At 38.0% G+C, this 25,962-nt stretch overlaps 1 protein-coding gene across 3 annotated transcripts in view; it reads left to right on the forward strand.

Moving 5' to 3' along the window:
* aff1.L (AF4/FMR2 family member 1 L homeolog) overlaps nucleotides 1–25,962 on the forward strand; it is a 107,115-nt gene that overhangs the window by 48,502 nt on the left and 32,651 nt on the right. For all 3 annotated transcript variants that reach the window (XM_018253237.2, XM_018253226.2, XM_041591245.1), the window contains 4 exons: nucleotides 16,112–16,153; nucleotides 19,653–19,739; nucleotides 20,031–20,067; nucleotides 23,053–23,104. In XM_018253237.2, coding sequence (XP_018108726.1) covers nucleotides 16,112–16,153; nucleotides 19,653–19,739; nucleotides 20,031–20,067; nucleotides 23,053–23,104 — 218 coding nt within the window. The remainder of the gene's footprint in view (nucleotides 1–16,111; nucleotides 16,154–19,652; nucleotides 19,740–20,030; nucleotides 20,068–23,052; nucleotides 23,105–25,962) is intronic.

Genomic DNA, 25,962 nt, shown 5'->3' on the forward strand with positions numbered 1-25,962 from the left:
CCACCAGCCCACTACAGATGCGGTGTGAACATATGGAACTGTGAGCACTAGATTCAAACAGTTTTTAGCAGGTTCCATGCTATTTTTTCAGTAACTTCAATAATATTAATCATTCATACTAAACAGTTAAATGAAGAACTATCTATGAACTAGCTAAATTTTCAACCAGAATGTGTAACATTTCACAATGCCTGCACGGGTTTCCTGATCTGCTTCTCCCTGTAGCTCCTCCCCCACTGGGTAGGCTAAGCTCTCTCAGGGAAGGAGGGCAGAACTACAGACATAGAACACAAGGTACAAATTAAAGTACTACAGCTACAGGGGTGGGGTTTGTTTATAGGTGACCGACACTTCAGAACAAAAGTATTAGCTTCTTCCCAACCTCCCCCCCCCCCACAGAGCCTACATAAAATGCTTTAACTTGCATGCAATATAGGCAATTCTACAACAGAAAGCTAAACAACTTGCCATTTCAGGCAGGTTAAAGTGCTTTAACATTGGATTTTAGCCGCTCATGTCTTAGGGCTAATTGGTTGAATGCTGTGTGGGGTTGCAGTGCATATGGCCACATTTACAGGAACATGTAAAGGGAAAAAATTTAAGTTTTTCGTATATGGTTGATGTTTAGTCAAGGGGACTCCTACTCAAAGGAGTAGTATGCCTTTTGTTCAAAGTGAGCTCAATTAATAGGGATTGTACTGAACTACTCTCATTGTTTTAATCATTAAAAATCTATGCCTTTGTTATTTTTGATCAATATGCATAGTAGTGGGAGCACTTACCGGTCTTCGCTTGATTTCAACGTGCTTCACATCCACTGTGATACCAACAGTCAATTTACAGCGAACAATTCCATAAGAATGGAACACAGGGGAAGCCAATATTCGTAGAATTAAAATGTGAAATTTATTACATTATCTTTAAAAGTCACAAACACATGCCTCAAACCATCCCGTGGGCTGAACGCTTAACGCGTTTCGTGGCTACCTGCCACTTCCTTAGAAGCTAAATGCAACCCACTTCCAATAGCCCTTAAAAGATGTACAAACCCACGCCCATAAAACACATTAACCCTAACATTGCACTATAGAGCAATCCAATATACATAACCCACAAGTACTAGAAAATTAACTGCTGTTAACACATCGGCATATAGCGCATACATTAAAGCAAATACATACATTTAATTCAAGTTGTCATCTTAGAGCAGTAATGTATATCAGTCCTGCCCTTCTAAGGATGCACAAAAGCTGAGTTTCTTGAGTTAAACTTGGAAATTGAAGCTACTCTATGTTTGATCCTTATGAGTTAGATGCTATTTTCAATTTATGGTGTTAAGGCCCTTTTAATTGTAGCTTCAATAAAACAGGCTAGTAACTTATGAGCAGTTTTAGCAATGCATGTTTAAAAATATATTTGCATTTAAAATTTTATTGAAATTAAAATGAAAAGTTTAGGTTTAGTTCAACCTAGATAATGTGCTTGATTTATTCTTGACAAAGATTAGTACTCATACAGAGAGACTGCCTGGGACTAGCTGTGCACTACCCCTTTTATTTTTAACCTATAAAAAAAGTTGGCTTTCTGTGTAACTTTATAATGTTTAAATGAGCAACTTATTAATAAATACTGAAAACGCTTTACTCACATAAGAAGGTCTTGATTTTAATCTGAGTGGAAATGTAAATAAAACCTTGGTATGGTAGAGGCAGCACTGGAAAAGTCATTTTGCACTTTGCCCAGAAGATAAATCAACAGTTTGGAACACAGCAAGAGGTTTGTTTTTTATGTGCTGTTTAACTCCTTGTAGGATGGCTGTAAATATATGAAACAGTTACTGTGGTGCATTTATCCACTTCTCTTTTAAAATGTACGATTTTGCTATTTTTTGATTTATGGAAATAATTGTTTCTATCCATAATTCAATATAGACTTTTAACATAAATGTAATGAAGAAGAAAGAAGAGATTCATATTAGGCATCTGTTGTCTTTGGTTTGCCAGCCATATTCTCTTATGGAAGCAGTTTGAACTTGCTGGATGTTTAAGGAAAATAAAAGGTGAACTCACTGGGGGTGTAAAAAATTAGGCACCCTCCAGTAATTGTATTCACTTATCTGATAGCCTGGGGCAGTGCCCAGAAGACTTCACTGGCTTGGGGTTCTACTCAGAGAGCACCACAGAGCAATCCTCTTCCTGCTTCTTCATTCTTCGCTTGGGTGCACCTGTGCAGTAGTAAAAAAAAGCCAAACTTTAAAGGGGTTCTGTCACCCAGACATAAAAACTGTATAAAAACAGCCACTTAATTAAACGTGAAACTAAAATATCTTTTTTAAATTTTTACATTAATTAAACATCCATAAATATAACGGTGCATATGTTGGGAATAGGTATTTGTTTATAAATGCTTACAAATTTGAATCGCCAATCTGTATCTATATGACTGAAATCAATATTTGACTAATCCTACAGGTGACAGGTCCCCTTTAACGAAAAAACTGTCCTTATCACTTAACTATGCAAACTTTGGCCCCTGGGTAGCGAAGAAGGGCAAAGCAGAAAAGAGAATGGCTCTGTGGTGTTCGGGGCAGGGTGGGAACCCAGTCTGATGCAGTTTTCTGCTAACAGGAGCAGCAGCTTTGGGTATCAGTTAAGTGAATACAATCACTTTGTTGTGCCTAACTTTTGGCACCCCCTTCCCCACTGACTTCATCTTTCTTTCTTCTTCTTCAAGTTCTATAGGAGGGCATGAGCAAATTTCCATCATACAGGGTTTGTGATACGCAACCTTTGTATGCTTATGTGATAATTTATATATGTTATACTTACAGATAACCAACATTTATTTTATAAGATACATGGCTGTCCCTATAGGTAGAGAGCTCAAATAACATGCAAGATTATTATTGAAATAAATCATATGTATAAAGTGCCAATATATTCCCTTGTCCTGTAAGTAAATAAAATAAATGGGTGTATACATTAAACATACAGATTTACATACAAAATTAAATCAATAACCAAAAAAGCTGAAAGGGCATTGCTCAAAAGTGATTGCAATCTAAAAGATACTGGATGTAATATATTCAAGCGTTTATGGAAAATAGAAACAAAAAGACTGAAGCAAAATACATTTTTGGTTTGTATGTACTGTACTGATTATATGCTCCTTAACAATATCCCTGATCCACACATCACCTTTATTCTACACCTGACTGTTGTACAGCAGGATGGGCTAAAATAGACTGTAACATTAGTGGTTACAGGCAATTATCGGTGATGTTTACAAGAATCCCACCGGGGACATTTGATGTTGAAAACACTGACTTGCAAAAACTTCCCTTAGTAGATGAGCAGCATCACGAAACAAGATATTATAGATATTATGGCTTAAGATAAAGAGCAGGGGCATGAAATCTTTCCATATTTTGTATGTTTGGTGCTTTGTTGTACGGACATAAGTAATCCAGCTTTTACCAATAGTCAGGTCACAGGGATAACTGGTTGTTCTCCCATGTAAATCAGTGTTGTGCTTGCGTGACACTTAAAGGAACAGTAACACCAAAAACTGAACGTGTATCAAAGTAATTAAAATAATGTACTGGTGCTTGGTAAAACCAGTCTACAGCATCGTACCAAGATAAAATCCCCTAAACATGAAAGCAACACCTCAATATTCCAACTCTGAAGCATCGTATCTCCCACAAATCATTACATACCAAGATAAAAAGATAAAATCTGAAAGGCCGGGGTCCGATGAACAGTTTGATGCCCAATATGCATAGGTATACCTTAAGTATGTGGCGTATAGGGGCCCCAGAAAGAAGACCCCCCCCATATGAGTGATCAGTTCTATAATTCCAAATACTGGAAAATCAACACATTTACAGCATTTTTGAAGAGGCAATCATACAAAAATGTTTGTTCACCCCAGAAAACCATATCTTTTTGGAAAGTACACATTCCGACAAATCTAAAATGGGTATGCATGCCTTTCTACTCCAAAGTACTAAGCCGAAAAGCTTTTGTACATTTGGCAATTTTTTTTGACATTTCCGAAAATCACCTCAGTACTCCAACTCTGAAGCATCCTATCTCCCACATATCAATACATACCAAGATAAAACACCCTAAATCTGAAAGCCCGGTAAGTATGTGGCGTATAGGTATGGGGTGTCGTTTGTCCCAAATACATTCTGTATACAAAACTATCCCTAATACACAAAATTAATGTCTCTCAAGTATTTGTGACCATACACAGATAACAAAAATATACAAAAGACTCATTTCTATTAAAGAATGAAAACAAAATCTGGTTAGTGCACAAAAGGATGTCATTATATCACAAACTCCATTCTGTACATTTTAACAAGCAATCTGTCTCACAAATGTATAACCTCCATGTAATGGACACACTTATGTGCAAAGTTACTTACAGAATGAAATATGTAAAAAAAAACTTGGACATAATATATAATAGTGTAACTAACTAGTGCATGTCAAGCTAGATTTGAATGACAAAGTAGATATTTGTGACAGAAAGCAAAATTTTATAGTACAGGATTCATTCCTTCCACAAAATGAAAGTTTTGTTTCACAAAACAGATAACCATTCTGTGAAGCAATACTGTCAGTCACTTTCCTGAACCAATAAGAACAAGGCTTATTGCCATATAACAAACAAGATGAGAAGTTGCCAGCTCTGCTCCACATGGCTGCATCTTCCCTAAAGGCATAGGGGCAAATTCACTAAGATGCGAAGTTGTGTCAGGCGCAACTTCGCCACACTTCGCCAGGCGTAGTTTCGCCAGCGCTCCGCAAATTCACTAAAATCCGAAGTTGCGCACAGGGGTAGCGTAAGGTTGCGAAGTTGCGCTAGCGTTGATTCGCTATGTAAAGCAAAGTTACGCTAGCGAAGGCTAATTTGCATACGGCGCGAAATTCAAATTTCAATGGAGGAATACGTATCAGCACTACAAATGCCTAGAAAACCTTCAAATCAGCAAATAAAATTTTTATTTTGCCCTACACATGTTCCCACTGTCTAGGTAAGTTGCCATGAGTCAGGAAATGTAGGGGGGAAGGAGGGGAGCCCCAAAAAAAATTTCGATCTTTTTCAGCCTATCACCCATCATGTAGAAAACACGCCAGCGTTTTTTGGGACTTAGAAAAAATTTTAACTTTTTTTGAAACAATCCCTATCTACTCTTTTGCCCTTTGCCAGGTCTGAGGTGGCGAAGGAAGTCTAGCGTAAAAGGTAGCGTTCAGTACACTGCGCAAGTTAGTGAATTTGCGTAGTTACATCGCTAGCGAAAATTCGCCTGGCATAAGGGTGCGGAGTAACACTCACTAACGAACGCTGGCGTAGTTTCGCTAATTTGCGCAGTAACGAAAATGCCAAACGCTAGCGAATTAACGCTAGGGTTCGGCTCTTCGGCGCTTAGTGAATTTGCCCCATAGTATCTGGCAAACATTTCCTAAAAGGGCTGCTGTTAAACACTACAGGTTCATAATTGGAAGTTTTTAAAACATTTTAGAAATATAATGCTGCACTTATAATGATTGTAGAGAAAGAAAAGTATGCAAAACATTAATATGATCATTTTAGGTGATATAGCTATTCTTATTGTAGTAACCTGCTTGTGTGGCCATTTTGGTTAAGGGCATTCCTGCTGCTTTGCCATTGTCTTATGATTCACTCCTGTTTCTGTTTCCCTCTTCCTGTCTAAGCTGAGACCAATAATGGGACAGGCCACACCTACCTGCCATGTTGTAATAAAGCAGTAGCAGGGGGGTAACTACAGAGGAAGTAGACCTTGCGGGTGCAGGGTGGGCCAGGAGGTATAGGGGCCCAATAAGGCCCTAATTCATATACAGTTTAAATAAATATTGGTAAAACAAGTCAAAAACTAGACATTTTAGGGGCCTGGAAGACATCTCTGTCATCTCAACTGCAATGTGGTGAAAAACATGGCAACTGTAGTCATAAATGACCCCTAAAGTCTATGTAGTACAATGTGTAGCCTTGGTGATTAGGGTTAGTGATGGGCCGTCAAAAATTCTGCTGCATCAAAATGGAAAATTGGCGCTAGTAAAATCGACACACACATTAAAATTATTCAGACGCCCATTGACTTTAATGCATTTGGCCCAAATAGTTGCATGTAGTAGCTCGCGTCAAAATTGACACGGGTCAGAATTATTTTGACGCCCATTGCATTTTGCGAATTTTTGCTGTTTTGAAAATTTCAAGGCACAGATTTGTCCATCACTAATTAGGGACATTGTATAATTAATACTGTCAAATCTGAACTGCGGAGTTCCTTGCCCAGCAAGGTGCATGTCATACAATAATATAATTAGAAAAACAGTATTTTACTTAGTGTGTTCAGAATCTTTCAACAAGACTGTACTGCTGAACTCCATCTGCCAGTCGGACATTCAGCTGTTTTACCAGATTAATCCATATGTGAAAACTTCACTCATGAGTAGTCTCTGCTCACTCACAAACTGTTACACTGCTTTTGACAAAGCTGCCATAGCGATGAAATGGAAACTTCCAAGAAACTGCTTATAATCCTACTCATACTATACAGACTGGGTGTGAGTCCCCATTGTCTGGAGTGGAGCCAAGGATCTATTGAGCAGTTTGATGCCCAATATGCATAGATATACCAAAGCAGGTGGGCATGTGTAGACCCCAAATGAAAATAGCACATATGAATTTTCTCGGCTGCCAATTTGCTTTCTGTGACCAAAACCCCCTGTGCATTACGTGCTGCAACACCCCCTACAAAGACCCCCAGAAAACCATATATTTTTGGAAAGTACATATTCCTACTAATCTAATACTGGTAAAGCTACCTTTCTACTACAGGTATGGGACTTGTTATCCAGAATGCTCGGGACCTGGGGTTTTCCAGATAACGGATCTTTCCGTAATTTGGGTCTTCATGTCTTAAGTCTACTAGAAATTCATTTAAATATTAAATAAACCCAATAGGCTGGTTTTGCTTCCAATAAGGATTAATTATATCTTAGTTGAGATCAAGTACAAGCTATTGTTTTATTATTACAGAGAAAAAGGAAATAATTTTTAAAAATTTTGATTATTTGAATAAAATGGAGTCTATGGGAGATGGCCATTCCGTAATTCGGAGATTTCTGGATATCGGGTTTCCGTATAAGGGATCCTATACCTGTACCAAGTTCCAAACTGCAAAGCTACGCTAAAAAAGGCAATAAGTAGGGATAAAAATGCAAAATTTGAAAATCAATGAAATAACAAAATAATTGATCTAACACAATAATTAGTAGTTCAAATACATCATCTAGCTGTCACGCTAATAAAATAAACTGATTTAAGGGGGAACAAAAAAAGACAAAAGGATAAAATAAATACCAAAAAAAACAAGTATTTGTGTATACAGGTGTGTACAAGTCTAAAACTTATGTGACAGTGTGTAATAAATTGCATACAAGTGTGCAAAATACCAAAAAAATTATAAAAAAGCAATCTTTACTAAAAGTTGTGTTGTATGAGTGTGTAAATGTATGTAAGTGTGGGTAAATGTGTATAAATGTATGCAAATTAGTGTAAGTGTGTGCAAGTGTGTAAATAAAGGCCACTTACCTTTTTTGAAGCAGGAGGAACGGCTGGAGGCGCCCCTGAAGAATCGCCACGTGCAGAGTCCAGCAGCAGGAAGTCGGTAGGTGGTGTTGGGAGAGCATGCATGAAGGAGGAAGCCTGGTCGGCCCTGTGACGATCACGTCGCAGGACTGACACAACAGCCCCTCAGCCTCGTTGCCTAGGGGGCTGTTAAGACTCCCGACCCTCTGCAGAGGCAGCTAACGCCAACAATGCAGAGGGAAACCGATACGCAAGAAACAAATACGCAAGAACGTACATTGTACATTCTTGGCAGATAAGACCTTTGCATGCCAGCATGTATGGTGTATGTGCGTGGCAGGCAAAGGGTTAAAAAGCCCCAGTGGTGGGAAAGGGAAAGTGGTGATGTCATAGTACTTCAATATAGGGAGACACTAACTTAATTAAATCAATATACCCAGTAAGATGAAGAAACAAAATATAAATTGCACAACCTAGTGGGCAGATAATAATACAGAAAAGAAAGTATTACACGCAATACATCAGCAGATTTAGAATGAAAACACAGTAACAGTGTTCTTGCAATAATGTATCCAGTGCTTATTACCGTAATAAAAGTGTCCAAATCCAGTAATAGTGGGATTCAGTCAGGAAATATATGTACAGACGTTCAGAGCGAAACGAGTCGCTGTTTTGGCAAAGACTGCGAGTCACTAGGGTGTCCGATTTGGTTTAAATAGAGGCATGGAGAGATGTCATCGGGGTCTGTTCGTTGAAATTCAGTCACAGGAAAATGGAGATTGCTGGCTTCCATATAAATGGACAGCCCTCTGGTAATAGTACTTAGTCCTTAATGGACTATCTCTGTAAATATTAACAATAAGCTAGTCAGGTACAAAGTCTCGGAGCGGGTAAGGAATTACAGGTTTGATGGGCCATTAGAAATTACGGGTTTGATCGCGTGTGATAGACACAGGGGACCTTCTCATCAAGCTTAAGAACTGTCAACCTATACCTACACATACCCTGCATACCACCATCTACCGCAAAAAGACTGACAAACACTTTTTATTTCATCATGCTTCCTGTCAACAGCCACATCTTCTTCTGAGGAGTATGCCATACTCACAAATGATTCGTATTATCTGCAACAACTCTGACCCAGTACGGCTCAATGACCAACTCGAGGAACTCATTGCTCAATTCCAGCAACGTGGATACCGTCTCCATTAACTACTAGACAGCCGAGCAAGGGCCAAACATCATACACAGAATGATCTCCTGGTCTCTACGGACAACCCCATGCCAACAAATAATGAAGATCGACTTACTTTTCTTACCACTTACTCACCCGGTACCTGTTCATTCACACAAGCCATTCGCAACCATTGGTCGATTATTCAAAAAGACATTCAAGCTACCCCTCAGAGTAGCCTACAAAAGGGGATTGAACCTCAGAGATCATCTTGTGAACACCGACCCCAGACATTGCTACCAACCCTTATCCAAGGACTGGCTCCTATCGATGTATGGATTGCACTACCTGGAGACAACTTTTGACAGGTCCCACCTTCTGACTGGTCCCACCTTCGCCCACCCACACTCAGGCAAGCTTATCAAACATAAAGTGACTTGCGCTTCCGAATACATTATTTATATCATAAAGTGTCCCTGCGGTCTCATATATGTGGGCATCCAACGTTTCGGCCCATGCCTGGGCCTTTATCAAGGATCCTTGATAAAGGCCCAGGCATGGGCCGAAACGTTGGATGCACAAGTTGAAATAAAAATCTTTTTTTCACGAAACATTGGAGTGCGGGTCCCTATCCAATTACTATATATATATATATATATATTATATATATATATATATATATATATATATATATATATATATATATATATATATATATATATATATATATATATATATATATATATTATAATATATATATATATATAATTATATAATGTGTGTAATATATATATAATGTGTGTAATAAGAAAACGTGTGGATTTACTAGTGTTCATATAGCTAAAGGCTATAGACATGGTATTGTAAAAGAAGGAATATTAATAAAATATACTGGCAAAGATAGTCATTTCTCTGCCAGTATATTTTATTGGTTATGGCTCTTTGATATGTGTTGTGTTTTTAATTTGTGACTATCACACTTTAAGTTACATCATTTTATTTTTGTATACAAATATTACTGCATTTACAATAAAATGTCTACAGAGTTTAGCTATGTGAATACTAGTACTGATCAGTGATCCACACATGGTTTCTTCCACTCTGTTGTTACCTTGACAAAGGTCTCATAGAAAACCGAAACGTTGGAATAATAAATAAACTTTATCTTTTTTTTCACCATATTTTAAGTCCTGTGAGTGCCTTGCTTTACATGATATTGTATTTGACTTTTCTGCAGTGTGCATCCAGGCTTTTTCTCCAGTAAGTGAATGCAGCTATTTAAGTGAATGCAGCTATTTCAGGGAGATTAGTGGCCAGGCGACTAATCGCCGCGTCTAATCTCCCTGAATGGTACTTACTAGTGTTCATATAGCTAAAGGCTATAGACATGGTATTGTAAAAGAAGGAATATTAATAAAATATACTGGCAAAGATAGTCATTTCTCTGCCAGTATATTTTATTGGTTATGGCTCTTTGATATGTGTTGTGTTTTTAATTTGTGACTATCACACTTTAAGTTACATCATTTTATTTTTGTATACAAATATTACTGCATTTACAATAAAATGTCTACAGAGTTTAGCTATGTGAATACTAGTACTGATCAGTGATCCACACATGGTTTCTTCCACTCTGTTGTTACCTTGACAAAGGTCTCAAGGAAGACCGAAACGTTGGAATAATAAATAAACTTTATCTTTTTTTTCACCATATTTTAAGTCCTGTGAGTGCCTTGCTTTACATGATATTGTATTTGACTTTTCTGCAGTGTGCATCCAGGCTTTTTCTCCAGTAAGTGAATGCAGCTATTTAAGTGAATGCAGCTATTTCAGGGAGATTAGTGGCCAGGCGACTAATCGCCGCGTCTAATCTCCCTGAATGGCTTGCTGGTATCTTGAACCCGCTAGCACTAAAGTCGCATGCGCCTATTGACACGCGGCGACACGTTTTCCAAAGTTGCTTGAAATTGCCTCGTGAGGCAATTTCGAGCGACTTTGAAAAACTTATTGTGTGAATAGGCGCAGGTGACTTTAGCGCTAGCGGGTGCGAGATTCCAGCAAGCCATTCAGGGAGATTAATCGACCAATCTCCCTGAATTTTCCCGTGTGGCCCTAGCCTAAGAGCGAATTTCCAGGGGAGGGGGGGGGCAGCAACTGCTGCTGCCTCAGGCGGCGAAGGGGCCAGGATCGCCCCTGTGCTCGCACGTTTGTAAACTTGCTCTTACGGATTTTCTGGCGTTTTTTTCTGGTGCAGGCTATTACCACTACTTATCGCACTGTAGTAAACGGATACCATAATGCTTAAAACATGGTCGTTAGATGTGTTTTTTTTTGTTTGTTTTTTTAAAATAATCATCCTTCTGCCTGTTGATAGATACTTGTCCCAGGTGACATCTCTGTGTAAAAAATAGTTCAGCAGCTGGTATTAGGCGTAATTAACTATTTCCACTCAGTAAGTCATGACATAATTCTTTCTGCCCCTTGACAATATTAGCCATTACGCACAGCAGTGACTTAACACTAATGATTAGTAGTTTTTTTATGGGCCTTACTGCCTTACTGCCTTACAATGTATATAGTTTTTCCAATTAACTCTTTTCAGACATTTGGTAAAAGGAATGTATAATTACATTTTAAGTGTGACCCAAATAAATAGGACATGTACTAAAATGTGCCCTTGTTTTTACCTCGTTCACTTTTACTGTAATGCGTTGTGTAAGTGTGATGAATAACACCTATAGATTTTTCAGATTAAAAAGCAGAATACATTTTCAAAGCAAGAATTAGTTATTGAGCTCATGTTAAACACAGGTTTATATCACCCTTTTAATTAGCTTTGCAACATGTGGTTTGGCAGCTTTTGTATCTGAATAAGCTTTATCCTGCATTTCTAAAATGCAATGGAACAATGGCCTCCTGTGACCACATTGTGATGAATGACAAAGCCATGGAACACCTTCTGAAAGTGTCCATACACTGGCGAGTTCTCAAAAGCTGAACAATGTACGAGTGGCCGTACATGCTTGGTCACTATATATTGTTCCATTTGTTTGGGCCAATAGCTTGAAATATTGGAAATATTGTTGCGACTCTTTGTCACTTTTTCATCTGTTATTACGTCTTCTGTCAAACAGGGCAGATCATCTGCAGCTGTGTCAGTTGAAATGGATTCCTGACATAGCATATACATACCTCCCAACTGTCCAGTTTTTAGCAGGACAGTCCCAATTTTGACAGCTCAGCCGCAGTCCCGGATTGTTACTGAAATGGCCCTACTTTCTCTTTGATCTACTGCTAACAGCCAGAAAAATATACAAAGTTTCTAAAACTTAATTGGCTTTTGACAGAAATCCCAGAATATGTGGCAGGTGCATGTCAAAGTTTCACTATTTACTTATTCTCTTCTGGAAACTGTCACTTGCAGTTTAAAGGGCAATTCACCTTCATTAGCAAAACAGTAATAACACATAAAAACCAAAGAAATGTGTTCAAACTTTTATAACCTGCCAAATTTTGTAAAATGAATATGGTAATTAGGAGTGTGGGCCAAAAATCAGCATGGTCAAAAAATCTTGCCACGCTCCGTGCACCAAATCTTTTTGTCCCTCTTTCTATTTTCATAATTTTGGGAGGTATGCATATATGACTACATGATGAGGAATTATGGTGAAAAATTACCAAAATGCCCAACCAAATCTGGCCATGTATAATTAGATTTAGTTTTATCAAGCTGCAAGAACGCTATACAATTTTGATAAGTTTAGAATTGTTTAGTAATCCTGGTATATTGGTTAGGATTATTTTATTAATCTAGTTATGTCTGTTATGTTAGAAAATTAGGGGAAAGAAGTCTTATAGGTAGAGTTCTTCTTCACAAATTGTAGAGAGTCCAGCAAATTAATTGTAGGAGTATGCTATAGACCCCCTAATGTAAGTGAGGAGGAGGAGGAGGATAATGGGAGATTTTAATTACCCAGATATTGACTGGAGCAACTGTACTGCCAGATCACTAAATGGGAACAAGTTTATAAACATGTTGCATGACAATTTTATGGCAAAAAATGCTATTCTGGATCTAGTGATCTCAAATGACCCAAACTTATAGCAAATGTGCAAGTCATTGAACCTCTGTGTAATAGTGACCATAATATTATATAATTTAATGTCTGGTGCAAAAAACAAATATACACTTGGGCAACAAAAACCATGAGTTTCAGAAAAGCTAATTTTAGTGCCTTGAGGGCTGTCCTTCAGAGCATTGATTGGGGCATTAAGTTTTCAGCTAGAAACACATAATAGAAATGGTTGTAATTTAAACTGTTATTAAATCATTACTGTTCTCAATTTATTCCCTTAAAGGAGAAGGAAAGGCTAAAATTAAGTAAGCTTTATCAGAAAGGTCTATATTAATACATCAGTAAACCCTTAGTAAAGCTTCCCTGAGTCCTCAATCAAAAGAAACAAAGCATTTCTTTCCTTCTGTTGTGTACACACGGGCTTCTGTATCAGACTTCCTGTTTTCATCTTAAACCTCCAGGGCTAGGGCTTGAGCATGCTCAGTTTGTTTCTCTCCCCCTCCCTTCTCCCCCCCCACTGTAATCTAATTCTAGAGCTATGAGCAAGGAAACTCAGGCCGGATGTGATGTCACACCAAGTGAATATGGCAGCTGCAATCCTAAACAAAGAGAGAGGTTCTAGAGCTGTTTACTTAGATATGGTAAAGCATTCTATAGAATAAATAGTGTTATCGCTTGCACTATTGTGGCTAATCTACTAACAATAAACTGCTTTGGTACCTTTCCTTCTCCTTTAAGGAGTAAATGTAGAAGCTCTAAGAATCATACTATGTGGCTTAATATAGAAGTAAAGAAGTTAATATTAAGATATTAATTAATAATAAGAATTATATAATTAATAATAAGAAGAGAAAGGCATTAAACTACAAAGGGACAGAAGCTGCATTTAATGAATATAAACACTATAATAAATGTTGTAAATCAACAATCTGGACTTAGTCCAAAAAGTTTTTTAAATATATTAATAGTAAAAAGATGCAGGTTGAGAGTGTTGCACCATTACATAATGGTACCAATATAGGTGTAACAGATAAAGAAAAGGCAAATGTGCTAAATCAGCTCTTTTCTTCAGTGTATGCTGAGTTCCCAGGCTCACTTCATAGCTGCACTGATGGCTCAGCTCAGTCTAGTTAGTGGCTGACTCAGGATATAATCCATAAAGCTTTAATAAAAATTAATGTAAACAAAGCTCCAGGGCCTGATGGCATACACCCCTTGGTTCTAAGAGAGCTTACCGTATATACTCGAGTATAAGCCGAGTTTTTCAGCCCCCAAAATATGCTGAAAAACTCTACAAGCGCAAAAACAGTCGCCTAAGAATTTTCGCCGGCGCCTAAGAATTTTCGCCGGCGCCTAAGAATTTTCGCCGGCGCCTAAGAATTTTCGCCGGCGCCTAAGAATTTTCGCCAGCGCCTTAGAATAGTAGCCGGTGCCTAAGAATATTCGCTGGCGCCTTAGAATAGTAGCCGGCGCCTAAGAATATTCGCCAGTGCTTAGAATAGTAGCCGGCGCCTAAGAATAGTCATCCAAAAACGAGATTGAAACTTACCAGAAGCTGCTGCATTTCTCACACTCGGCTTATACTCGAGTCAATAAGCTTTCCCAGTTTTTGGAGGTAAAATTAGGTACCTCGGCTTATACTCGGGACGGCTTATACTCGAGTATATACGGTAGTTCAGTTTTAGACCAGCCCCTATCTCTGATTTTCTCAGATTCATTTTTATCTGGTATGGTACCTATGGATTGGAGAAAAGATGATCTTATTCCAATATTTATCAAGGGATTACAATCTCAGCCAGGCAATTATAGACCAGTAAGTTTGACATCTGTGGTGGGCAAATTATTTTAAGGCTTGTTAAGGGATCACATTCAAAATGTTGTCCTAGTGAATGGCATTATCAGCATGGCTTAATGAAGGATAGGTCATATCAGACAAATTTGATTGCTTTTTATGATGAGGTAAGTAGGATGCTGGACAACTAACTAAGGTCTGTTGGGCTTAATGAAGTTGTTTGCACATGGATAGGAAACTGCCTACAGGATCAAGTACAGGGGGAGGTTGTTTATGTTACATTCTATACTTGGAGTAAGGTTCTTAGTGGGGTCTACCAGTGCTCGGTATTGAGGTCCACTTTTATTTAACTTGTTCATTAATGACTAAGGGGAGGGTGTTGTAAGTAATATATCAGTGTTTGCATTATATCAGTGTTTGCAGATGACACAAAACTATCCAGCCCAATTAATTCCATCCAGGATGTGGCATCCTTGCAACAGGATCTTGGCAATCTGGGCAGCTAAGTGGCAAATGAGATTCAATGTTGATAAATGTAAAGTCATCCACCTGGGGTGTAAAAATATCCAAGCCACTTATACCCTTAATTGGACTGCACTAGGCAAATCCATTATGGAAAAGGAGCTTGGAGTCCTTTTAGATGATAAACTTGGCTGTAGTAAGCAATGCCAGTCAGCAGCATCAAGGGCAAACAAGGTCTTGAGCTGTATTAAAAGGGGCATTGATTCAAGGCAGGAAGTGGTCATTCTTTCACTTTATAGAGCACTGGTGAAGCCCCATCTAGAATATGCGGTACAGAGAAGGGCAACTAAGCTGGTAAAAGCTATGGAAAATCTTAGCTATGAAGAAAGACTGGCCAATGGGGATGTTCACGCGGGAGAAGAGGGGTGATATGATAACTATGTATAAATATATAAGGGAATCACATAATCTCTCTAATGCTTTATTTAGCAGTAGGTCTTTCCAGCTGACACAAAGTCACCCATTCCGTTTAGAATAAAAGAGGTTCCGCCTAAATATTCGGAAGGGGTTTTTTACAGTGAGAGCTGTGAAGATGTGGAATTCTCTCCCTTAATCAGTTGTACAGGCTGATACATTAAATAGCTTTAAGAAGGGGTTGAATGGCTTATTAGCAAGTGAGGGAATACAGGGTTATGGAAGAAAGCTCATAGTACAAGTTGATCCAGGGACTAGTCCAATTGCCATTTTGCAGTCACAAAGGAATTCCCCCCCCTCCCCCGAAGCAAATTGGAGAGGCTTCAGGTTTTTTTGCCTTCCTCTGGATCAACTGACAGGCAGGTTAAAAAAAGTTAAAAGGTTGAACTTGATGTTCATGTGTCTTTTTATCAACCTAACTTACTTTGTTATGAGTCTGTATATAGTCTGTATAGTATTCCAGAAATAGTTTTATTTATAATATGTTTTATTCAATTCTTTCAGACCCTTTCCAATGAAGCCCAATGTGTTGAAGAGATACTTAAGGTAACTAATTTTAGTCTTTCTGTTTCAGTTATGAATTGTCATTGCCATTTAAACAACATTATTGGGGACCAATTTAAAGACCCACTTTACAGTCCACATGATGTATTTTTAAAGATGTTAAGCGGTATGATGATGAATACTATTTAAGTTTGCTTTATTCGACAATTCTAAAATAAATGTTTCTACACGTTGCGCATATTATGTGAACATGAAACTGCGTTCAGATATATATATTTGAAAATACTATGACAAAAATGAAGAGATTCTGAATTTTAGCCTATGCCATATGCTGTGCCTATGATATCTAGGAAGATGGATAAAGCAATTGGCTATGAATGAATGTTTTACTTCCTTTCTCTGCTGAAAACCGCACACTGTAAACCAGGCACTGAAAATGTATGTGTTTATTTTTGTGCCAGCTGTATTCCAGCATTTTTTGTTTTGTCATAATGCAGATCTGTTTCATTTAAACAAGTACAGGGATAGGATCCATTATCCAGAAACCCATTATCTGGAAAGCTTTGAATTACTGAAGACCATCTCCCACCGACTCCATTTTATACAAATAATCCAATTTTTAACCCTTTAGGTGCCAGCAGAATTTTGGATATGCGAAATGCCAGACGTTTTTGAAACATTTTGTGCTCTCTCACTTTATGGGCATTTTCTGATGGGAAACCTATAGTTTACTTTGGAAAACTATACATTGATTTATTTTTGGGGAAAAACTGAGCTTTCCAAATCTGTCTGAGTTTTTATGTATTTCCACCTCTGCAAAAAAGATTTATAGTGCTAAATACCTGAAAAATATCCCATTTTACACATGAAAATCCAACTGATTTGGAGAGCCTCGTGTCTCTCAAACGTGCCAATACTAGATGTATAGTTTTAGGGAGATTTAGGACTTCTGTACAGCAAAAACTCTTGGCAGTACATACCAAATTTTGAAAACACTAAGGCAGAAAATGGCATACTTTAGATTCCAAGCCCAAAAAATCCTGAAACAGTAGGTTTACCCCAGAAAGCCATATATTTTTGAAAAGTTCAGATTCAGTTGAATCCAAAATGGGTAACTATGTCTCTCTACTCCTAACTACCAAACATCAAAGCTTGTCTGAACATAGCGTTTTTTATTCAAATTTATCAAAATTCTGAAAATCACTTCAGAGGGTTTTATTTTGCTGCTCCGCATATCCCACACTGTATTAGGTACCAAGAAAAAGCACCCTGAATATGATTGCCAGGGGTCCACTGAACAGTTTGATGCCCATTGTGCATAGGTTTACCAAAAGTATCTGGCATATAGAGACCCCAATATGGATATATAACAGACAAAATTTCCATGGGCAAAATGAAGAAACAAAGAACAGAGCTAAATGGTATAAAATCACTAAAATCCAACAAAACCATAAAAATGCAATGCTTTTTTTTTGCCTAGTGTAATCAGCAGTCAGAATAAAAGTTTGAATATTTTAGCATGGCCAAATTGGTTTTACTGACAGAATTAATCAAACAATACTCACGCAATGCTGAAAATGTAATAAAATGGCTAAAAATGCACCAAAATCACCAAATTGCAGTATAATCACCAGAATAACATACAAAATGTATTGCAAGGTTGTCAAGGTTGGGGTTGTTTTCTCTGGGAAAAAAGGCGCTTGCGAGGGGACATGATTACACTTTACAAGTACATTAGAGGACATTATAGACAAATAGCAGGGGACCTTTTTACCCATAAAGTGTTTCACCGTACCGGAGGCCACCCCTTTAGACTAGAAGAAAAGAACTTTCATTTGAAGCAACGTAGGGGGTTCTTCACAGTCAGGACAGTGAGGTTGTGGAATGCACTGCCGGGTGATGTTGTGATGGCTGATTCAGTTAATGCCTTTAAGAATGGCTTGGATGATTTTTTGGACAGACATAATATCAAAGGCTATTGTGATACTAAGCTCTATAGTTAGTATTGGTATGGGTATATAGAATTTAATTAAAAGTAGGGAGGGGTGTGTGTATGGATGCAGGGTTTTCATTTGGAGGGGTTAAACTTGATGGACTTTGTCTTTTTTCAACCCAATTTAACTATGCAAGTGCAATTAGCACATACGCTATTCTTAATGGCAATAAAAAAAAAAATTTCAGGCAAAAAAATAGATGATGTGATAAAAAAAAGACACAAAATAGTGTGTACAATTGACCACATGTTTTGTGCGTGTGCAAACGTGTGAGTGCTGTGAATGTGTGTGACGCCCTGATCCCCCAAAATTGTATGTGAATGTAAGTGTGTGTGTGTGGGGGCACTAATCTGGGGTGGCAGGCTCAACGATCGTCCAGGAGGGTTTGCAGGCATGCTGGCATCGTCTTCTTGATGATCTGGTAAAAGGGGCGAGCTTGCGGGTCAGGAAGTGCAGGCAGCAGCAGAACATGTCCATTGCACGTGTCTGCTGCTGCCTTTGGGGCCCTGGGCGATCGCGCCTCAGGGGGCGACTCGTCCCCTGGTCTAGGCTTTTTGCCTAGGGGCTTGGGAATGAGAAGGAATGAAGCAAACCTATTAATGCTGCAAAACGTAGAATCTATGTTCTATGTCATTACAAAAAACATTTCTACAGAACTAAGATACAATGTTCTGTGGCACTTAAAGGGTTAAAAAAGTATTTCCTTTTTCTCTGTAATAATAAAACAGTAGCTCGTACTTGATCCCAACTAAGATATAATTAATCCTTAGTGGAGGCAAAACCAGCCTATTGTGTTTATTTAATGTTTAAATGATTCTAGTAGACTTGTGGTATGAAGATCTCAATTATCGAAAGACCCATTATCCGGAAAACCTCAGGTCCCAAGCATTCTGGATAACAGGCCCCATACCTGTACTTTCAAACTCAGTGCCTGCATACTGTGATCATGCAGATCTTAGCTATCCAATAAATTAAAAAGTATCAAATGTAGAATTGTAATGCAGTGTAAAAATGCATGCTTTTATGTCCTGTAAATATAATGGACACTTTGCTCCATACGCATTCACCAATAAAATAATTTGATTGCATAATGTGCACATCTAAATATAGCATTGTACAGCCCACTTTATTGTTAATTCTATTAAAAAGTTCATCTTTATAAAACTGGGCATACCATTCATATACTTCAGACTAATTTATGTTAATAACAGATGCAGTGTGAATCTAAATCGATTGTTAGCCATACAGTGTCTTTATTTATAAGTCGTCCAGTTTTGATCTAACTACACTTTACAACAATAAAAGGAAGGAGGAAACCTCTAAAGCGTATGTAAAAACAAATTTATCATTTTTCAGTGGCATAGGAAACCCAGCAGTCTTTTTCTTTGATCTCATTTTCAGCCTTTTGTATACAGATAGCAAAAACTAAAAACTATATACAGACAACTTTTGTATGAGAAGACATGAATGATAATGAACAGAAATACACCAGTTTCAGTGACTTACTCAAGAAAATATAAGTCGTGAACTTTTATTTCTTCTTTTAGGAAATGACCCATTCATGGCCTCCACCACTTACAGCTATTCATACACCCAGCACTTCTGAACCTTCCAAATTCTCATTTCCCTCAAAGGTTTGTAACACTACTTAATTCTTGTATGCCTGCATTTTTTTCTTCTTTATGCAATTCAATATAAAAATCTATTTTTTACTGATTGCAAGATGCATTTTGTTCTAATAAGAAAATACTCCCCCTTTAAAACATAGGGATTATAACGTGGTCGATTTATAATTCTTCGTGTTTTCCAGCTATTCTCTGAGTTGTGGCTTGTAATTCATGTTTTTAATTCAAAGCTCTATTCCAGGTATTAACTAAAGCTATTTACTATTTTCTCCCCTTCTCTTCCCCACTTGGTCATCTCAGGAAAATCAACGTGTTCCATCTGTCAAAGGGAACCAGAGTGAGTGTTAAACATAAATATGTAAGATGCATCAGGTTGTTGACACAAAACTTTACCCAGATACCCTATATATGAGAGTATTGTGTGTGTCTGTGTAGCTTAGTTAAATTGTGTGTCAGTTATGCCTCATTTTTAAAAATATGTTGTGGTTACTAAACTAGATTATAGGTACACCTGTTTGCTCTTAAATTAATTACTAACTTTATTTTGTGGTATTAGATTTAATAACATTTCTGTTGAAGGAGCAGCATGAACATGCTTAGGTTGAAGACTATTGGCATTCTAGGCAGCATAATCAAGTGGATGTGGAAGGGATTTCAGATTTACAGAGATGTATGTTCTAAAGTGAAACTAACAAGGCTACAGTTAGTTTGGTAAAGTACATTTATATGTGTGTATATATATATATATATATATATATATATATATATATGGTCAACTACAAGAAGTCCTCTGCACTCAACCCATTATCAATATATTTAAGACAGAGACATTTTGTGCATACTGCTACTAAAAAATGCCTTACCCTTTAAACAACACAGGGATTGTTTGTCCATATATTGCAATATATTTAAGCTGGCCAACTACGTCAAAGTCATCCCATATCTGGCCAGTCCTACGCTTAATTTTCATCTGATTCATTAAGAATTCAATTGCTTCATTATACATTTTACAAAGGGACTAAGTTTTACCTGCAACTTACTAGCTGCTTTCAAAGTAAAACTCCCAAACTTGGCTGCCCTTTTATTAGACACCAGTGGGATCATCTGACTATAGCTGGGAGGGGTGGGAGCTACAACATGGAGCTGGTCACTGCTCCTGTATAACTATAACAAACAAGGGAAAGTTGTGCTCACCACTATTTTTTAAAACCATTATGTATATATATGTATATGTCTCTGGGGAATGATGCCCAAATTGTCAGCAGGCATTTTGTTTTGTATCTGATGCTTTTATTGTAAACATTGTGGGATATGTAAGTTCCTGTTTACAAAATGGGTATACATCCTCAAGAGAGAGATCTGGGGCGAAGGTATCTAGGTCCTACAGTATATTGGAGAGCTTTGATGATACTAGATTGCTTCCACTTGTGTCCAGGACTTGGTTCAGTATTCTGCCTTTTTTCAGCAGGATTCGGCCAAATCCACATGCCTTGTCAAACTGAATATAAAAATATCACGACTTTACATCACACCAACAAGGAAGTAAAAATATTTAACCGGTTCTCTTCTACCTTTCCTATCCCTAATTTGCATATGCAAATTATGGTTCGGTATTTGGCCAAATCGTTCATGTAGATTCAGATTTCAATATATTGAGAATGGGTTGAGTGCAGAGGACCTCTTGTATTTTTCTATATGATCTCATGTTACAGGGTAATCCTTTTAAAATAAAAAAAAATAACAAGTGGTATAAAAGAGACCTTTATTGGCTAACTAATATAATCATAGCAAGCTTTTAGAACATTTTAGTTCCTTTTTCAAGCTGATTACAATGACGCTGTGGTATTCTCTGGTATATATACAACATTCAGCTCATAGGTCAAATGACCAACAAAAAGGAATATCAATCCATGTGTAAGGTGTCAAAGTCATTTACGAGGGGATCTGCAGATAAGGTACAAGATAATGTGGGTCAAAGAGGCTGAGTATAAATTAGGGCTGAATTATTGGAGTGTAGAATTAAAGGAATTCCATATGATTTCTTAGTCCAGACATGTTGGTAATTGTGACCTGGTGCAGTAATTTCTTAGTCCACATAATTAGCCATAAAGCCAAGGCCCAGGTTTAGTCCATTCTTTAGAGAATTGAGAGTTTCCATTAATTTGTATTCCCACACTTTTCTTTCATTATCTGTTTTAAAATTGCCCTTAAGTACCAAAAATCTTAAAACCTTTATAGAGTGAGTGATGAGGGCTACTGAAATGAATTCCTATAGGTGTGTCCAGTTTTTTATTGGTTATAGTGAATCTGTGGTGTGTATTTCTCTTTCTCAGACTTTGTCCAGTCTCTTCTATATATAGCCCCCCTGTGATGCATTTAGTGCATTGTATAAAGTACACCACATTGAAAGAAGAACAGTTGTAGTGACCATGGGTGCTGTATTCCTGTGTCTGGAATTGGTATTTTGTCTGAAGTCAGGTTTTCCATTGTTTTTTGCCACATGGATATGTTCCATTTTTGGTTGGTTGCAATAAGGCACTTCTTGTTATTAGTGACTTTAGGTTGGGAGGCTGTCTAAATGCTAGGAGTGGTGGGTCTGTCAATATGCTTTTGAGCCTCTTGTCCTTATGAAGTATACCCTGTAGATCTCTGGCTATTTTTCTGAGGGTCCTTAGTTGTGGATTTTATGTGACCACTAGGAGAACCCGATTTATTTCAGGTTTCTGTTTATATTGTAGAAGGTGAGTTCTGAGAATCCTGGTGGATGCATTAATGTATTGATCTACAATCATGGGGTTGTAGCCCCTGTTGATGAAGTCTGCTTTGAGTGTTTTGAGGTGGTGGTTCCTCTCAGCAGTGTCCGCACATATACGATTGTATCGTAAAGCCTGGCTGTAGATTATTGAGTGTTTAGTGTGGTCAGGGTGAAAGCCGTCATACATTGGATATGATGATCTCCAGTTGTCATACTTAGTGTACCTAAAAGGACATGATTGCAGTAAAGCATTTTGCACAGAAGGAAAATTGAAACTATGGATTCAAGTGAGGGAATATAGTATAGTATTTTCTCCTAATGTGCACAGTGATTGCAGAGCATTCTGTTGATGATCTGTATGTATTGCTTCTGCTCTTTTCACCTAAATAACAACTATTGGCTCTCAACTATAGTAATGCTAACTGAAGAACTCAGGCCACACATTTTGTTTGTCGGTTCTTTATATAAAATATTTTGTACATAGTGGCATCTTTATACATGCTCTCACATTCCTTGTGACATATTTTCCATAAAGCAAAACAAATCTGTGTTCTTTTTCCTTTGCAGAACAGTATGACACCTCTTCAAAGCAATTGCCAAGTCCACAGCAGGGAACATCGTAAGTAAATCTGTTCTTTTATTTCCTTCAGGATCGAGAATACTGCAAGTAACTGTGTAGGTCTCCTGAAATCCATTTTAGTTATTGATTCTGCCATTATGTTTGTACTACAGGCACATATATTTTGGTCGTTATAATTTACCAAAAAGGTTTTTGATTTCTGGATTTATGTAATATGAAACATAACAGATACTGTTGCATTGTAACGCTCCTTGTACTGTACAATACAGGGCACATGTTATCAGAATTAAATATTGTGGTTGGTGTTTCCAGCTTGGAGTCTTGCCATCTGCTTCTGAGTTACAGCCAATAATATATTGTCATACCTCCCAACTGTCCCGTTTTCAGTGGAAGAGTCCTGCTTTTGACAGCTCAATTCTGTCCCGCTATTGTGCTTTTAAGTCCTGGCATTGTGAACAGACAGAAAAAAAAAAAGTTTCTAACCACATCATTGAGGGGCGGAACCATCATTGTCTGAGAGCAGAGGCGTGACGGACAGGGCTCTTTCAGTCCTAAACTCCACCCTCTCCCCGTGCTGGTGACTGAAGTTGGTGTAGTGCAGGGGGGGGGGCCTCCGGTAAGGGAGCAGAAACATGGCGTCAGACTCATCTCACTGGTGCTGCTGTCATCGGGTGCTGGGCTGGATCCCCTTGCTTGTTTGTGCTAGAACTGTGTGATCTGTGACAAACTGCTTCCTTTTTGGGGGAGGGGTTGATTTAGGAAGGAGGATGCCGTGCAGGTGCAGCAGTAATTTGTGTATGTGTGTGTGTTACTGTGTGTTATTGTGTGTATGTATGTAACTGTGTGTGTGTTATTGTGTGTGAGTGATTGGTACATTTGCTGTTGTGTGTGTGATACCAGCTGTATCCACACTCATGCCTAGGGATGGGCGAATTGACCTGTTTCGTTTCGCCAAAAATTTGCCGCTGGTTAATTGTCGCCGACGCCCATTAAAGTCTATGGGCGTCAAAAAAATTGTCACGCGGCGTGCGTCTTTTTTTTCTGACTCATTCTGCCATACAAGTCTAAGGGCGTCATTTTCACGGCGAAACAAGGCGAAAAAATTTGCCCATCCCTACTCATGCCCCTTATCCCCACTCTATTCACACAGTGCCAAGGCAATAAACTCATTCTGTTTTACCATTGGTCTGACATTAAAGTTCCAGGCACAGGTTCCTTCCTCTCTCCCCTCTAGCCCTGGGCCAAGGCTGTAGCTCGGGTGTTGGTGCTGGGAGTTGTAGTCCAATAACTTGGAAGCCAGTTGCACTATGGCTTTCTACATTCCCTTAGTGTGGACTGCTATACAGCTCTCCCTGCCCATTTAAAGTGATATGGCTTATTTACAATGTGTAACATGAACATGGTAATCAGGGGGTGTGGCCACACAAATGGGTGCGGCCAAAATGGGCGTGGCCAACAAAAAATTGCCACGCTACACGTAGCACATTTTTTTCCAGTTTTGCTATTTGCTTGTTAACAGTCTACCATGCTGCACAATTTCTGTCACATTTGCTTACTTTTTGATAAAGGACATAATTGTATGGAGAGTGTATATATATATATATATATATATATATATATATATATATATATATATATATATATATATATATATATATATATATATATATATAAAAGAAAGAAAAAGCTCGCACTCACAGGACTTATCAAAAAACAAAAAAGGTGTTTATTCAGGTAACAATAACCACTAAAGTTTTGGCTTACACTCAAGTCTTTCTCAAAGTAAAAACAGAAACGCACACCAACCTTTTAAACCCAAAATGGCGGGAAACTGAGACTAGTGACGTCACAGTGACGTGGGTGGGGGTATAACATAAAACAAGTCAAAAACAAAAACACACAAAAAGAAAAAAATCAAAAAAATCAATGCAACGAGGGCACAATATTAATAGACACTTGCAGATAAGTCTAAACATAGACATTGTTACAGTAACATTGTATACAATATGCCACCGGATTGCAACAGTGTTCATCAGTCAGAAAGAATAAAGTCTTTGATCAGACATATGTTGCGAACTCCAAAACTTCCTAGTGTGCGCTTGGCTTGTGAAGCTCAAGGCAGCATACAGTGTCAGACAAATAGCGATCATGAAAAGAAAGGCAGGCACTGTATGCTGCCTTGAGCTGAACACTGGTGTGTGTGTGTGTGTCTATGTCTGTGTGTAAAATTAACTGTTAGTGTTAATAGGCAACTGTGTTTAAGAAGGTCTGACAGACTGTGTGTGTGAGTTATCGAGACTTTAATGAATCTGTGTTTGGCTTTGTAACTACATTATTCAGTCTTATAGGTACAGGTCGGATGTGGGTTTTGCCTACAACCATTCAGTGTATTTGCCATAAAGCACATTAACCTCTACAGCTCCTTGCCCCCCTGCTCCACTGAATCCCCCACCTATCCATGGCCTCACTCAATTATCTGTACTCGTTGACCCGTTCTCATTCTGCTGCGTTACCCCCACACTCACCTCTCAGTCTCTGATAACCCTCTTACTCACTCTATATATCTGTATAGATAGAAATATCTATATATATATATATATATATATATATCTATTATAATATGTATATTTGTACCTCACCCCTCTCCTGCTCCTATCCTATATACATCTCATTGTTATTTTTGGATGATCTCTTATCTTTTAATCTATCTGCTACTCTGGGAACAAAGCAGCTTTCCCCTAGATTGAAATAGAATGTATAAACATAGATTCTATGCTAGTGACATTTTGTTGTGCACAACCTCTTCCTGCTGTTGTTATGATATTTTATGTATAGTAGAACCCCCATTTTACATTTTTTCAGGGGACCAGATAAAAGGTGTAACGTCAAGGAAATGT

This window comes from Xenopus laevis, chromosome 1L (genome assembly GCF_017654675.1).
Source record: "Xenopus laevis strain J_2021 chromosome 1L, Xenopus_laevis_v10.1, whole genome shotgun sequence".
Classification (NCBI taxonomy): Eukaryota; Metazoa; Chordata; class Amphibia; order Anura; family Pipidae; genus Xenopus; species Xenopus laevis.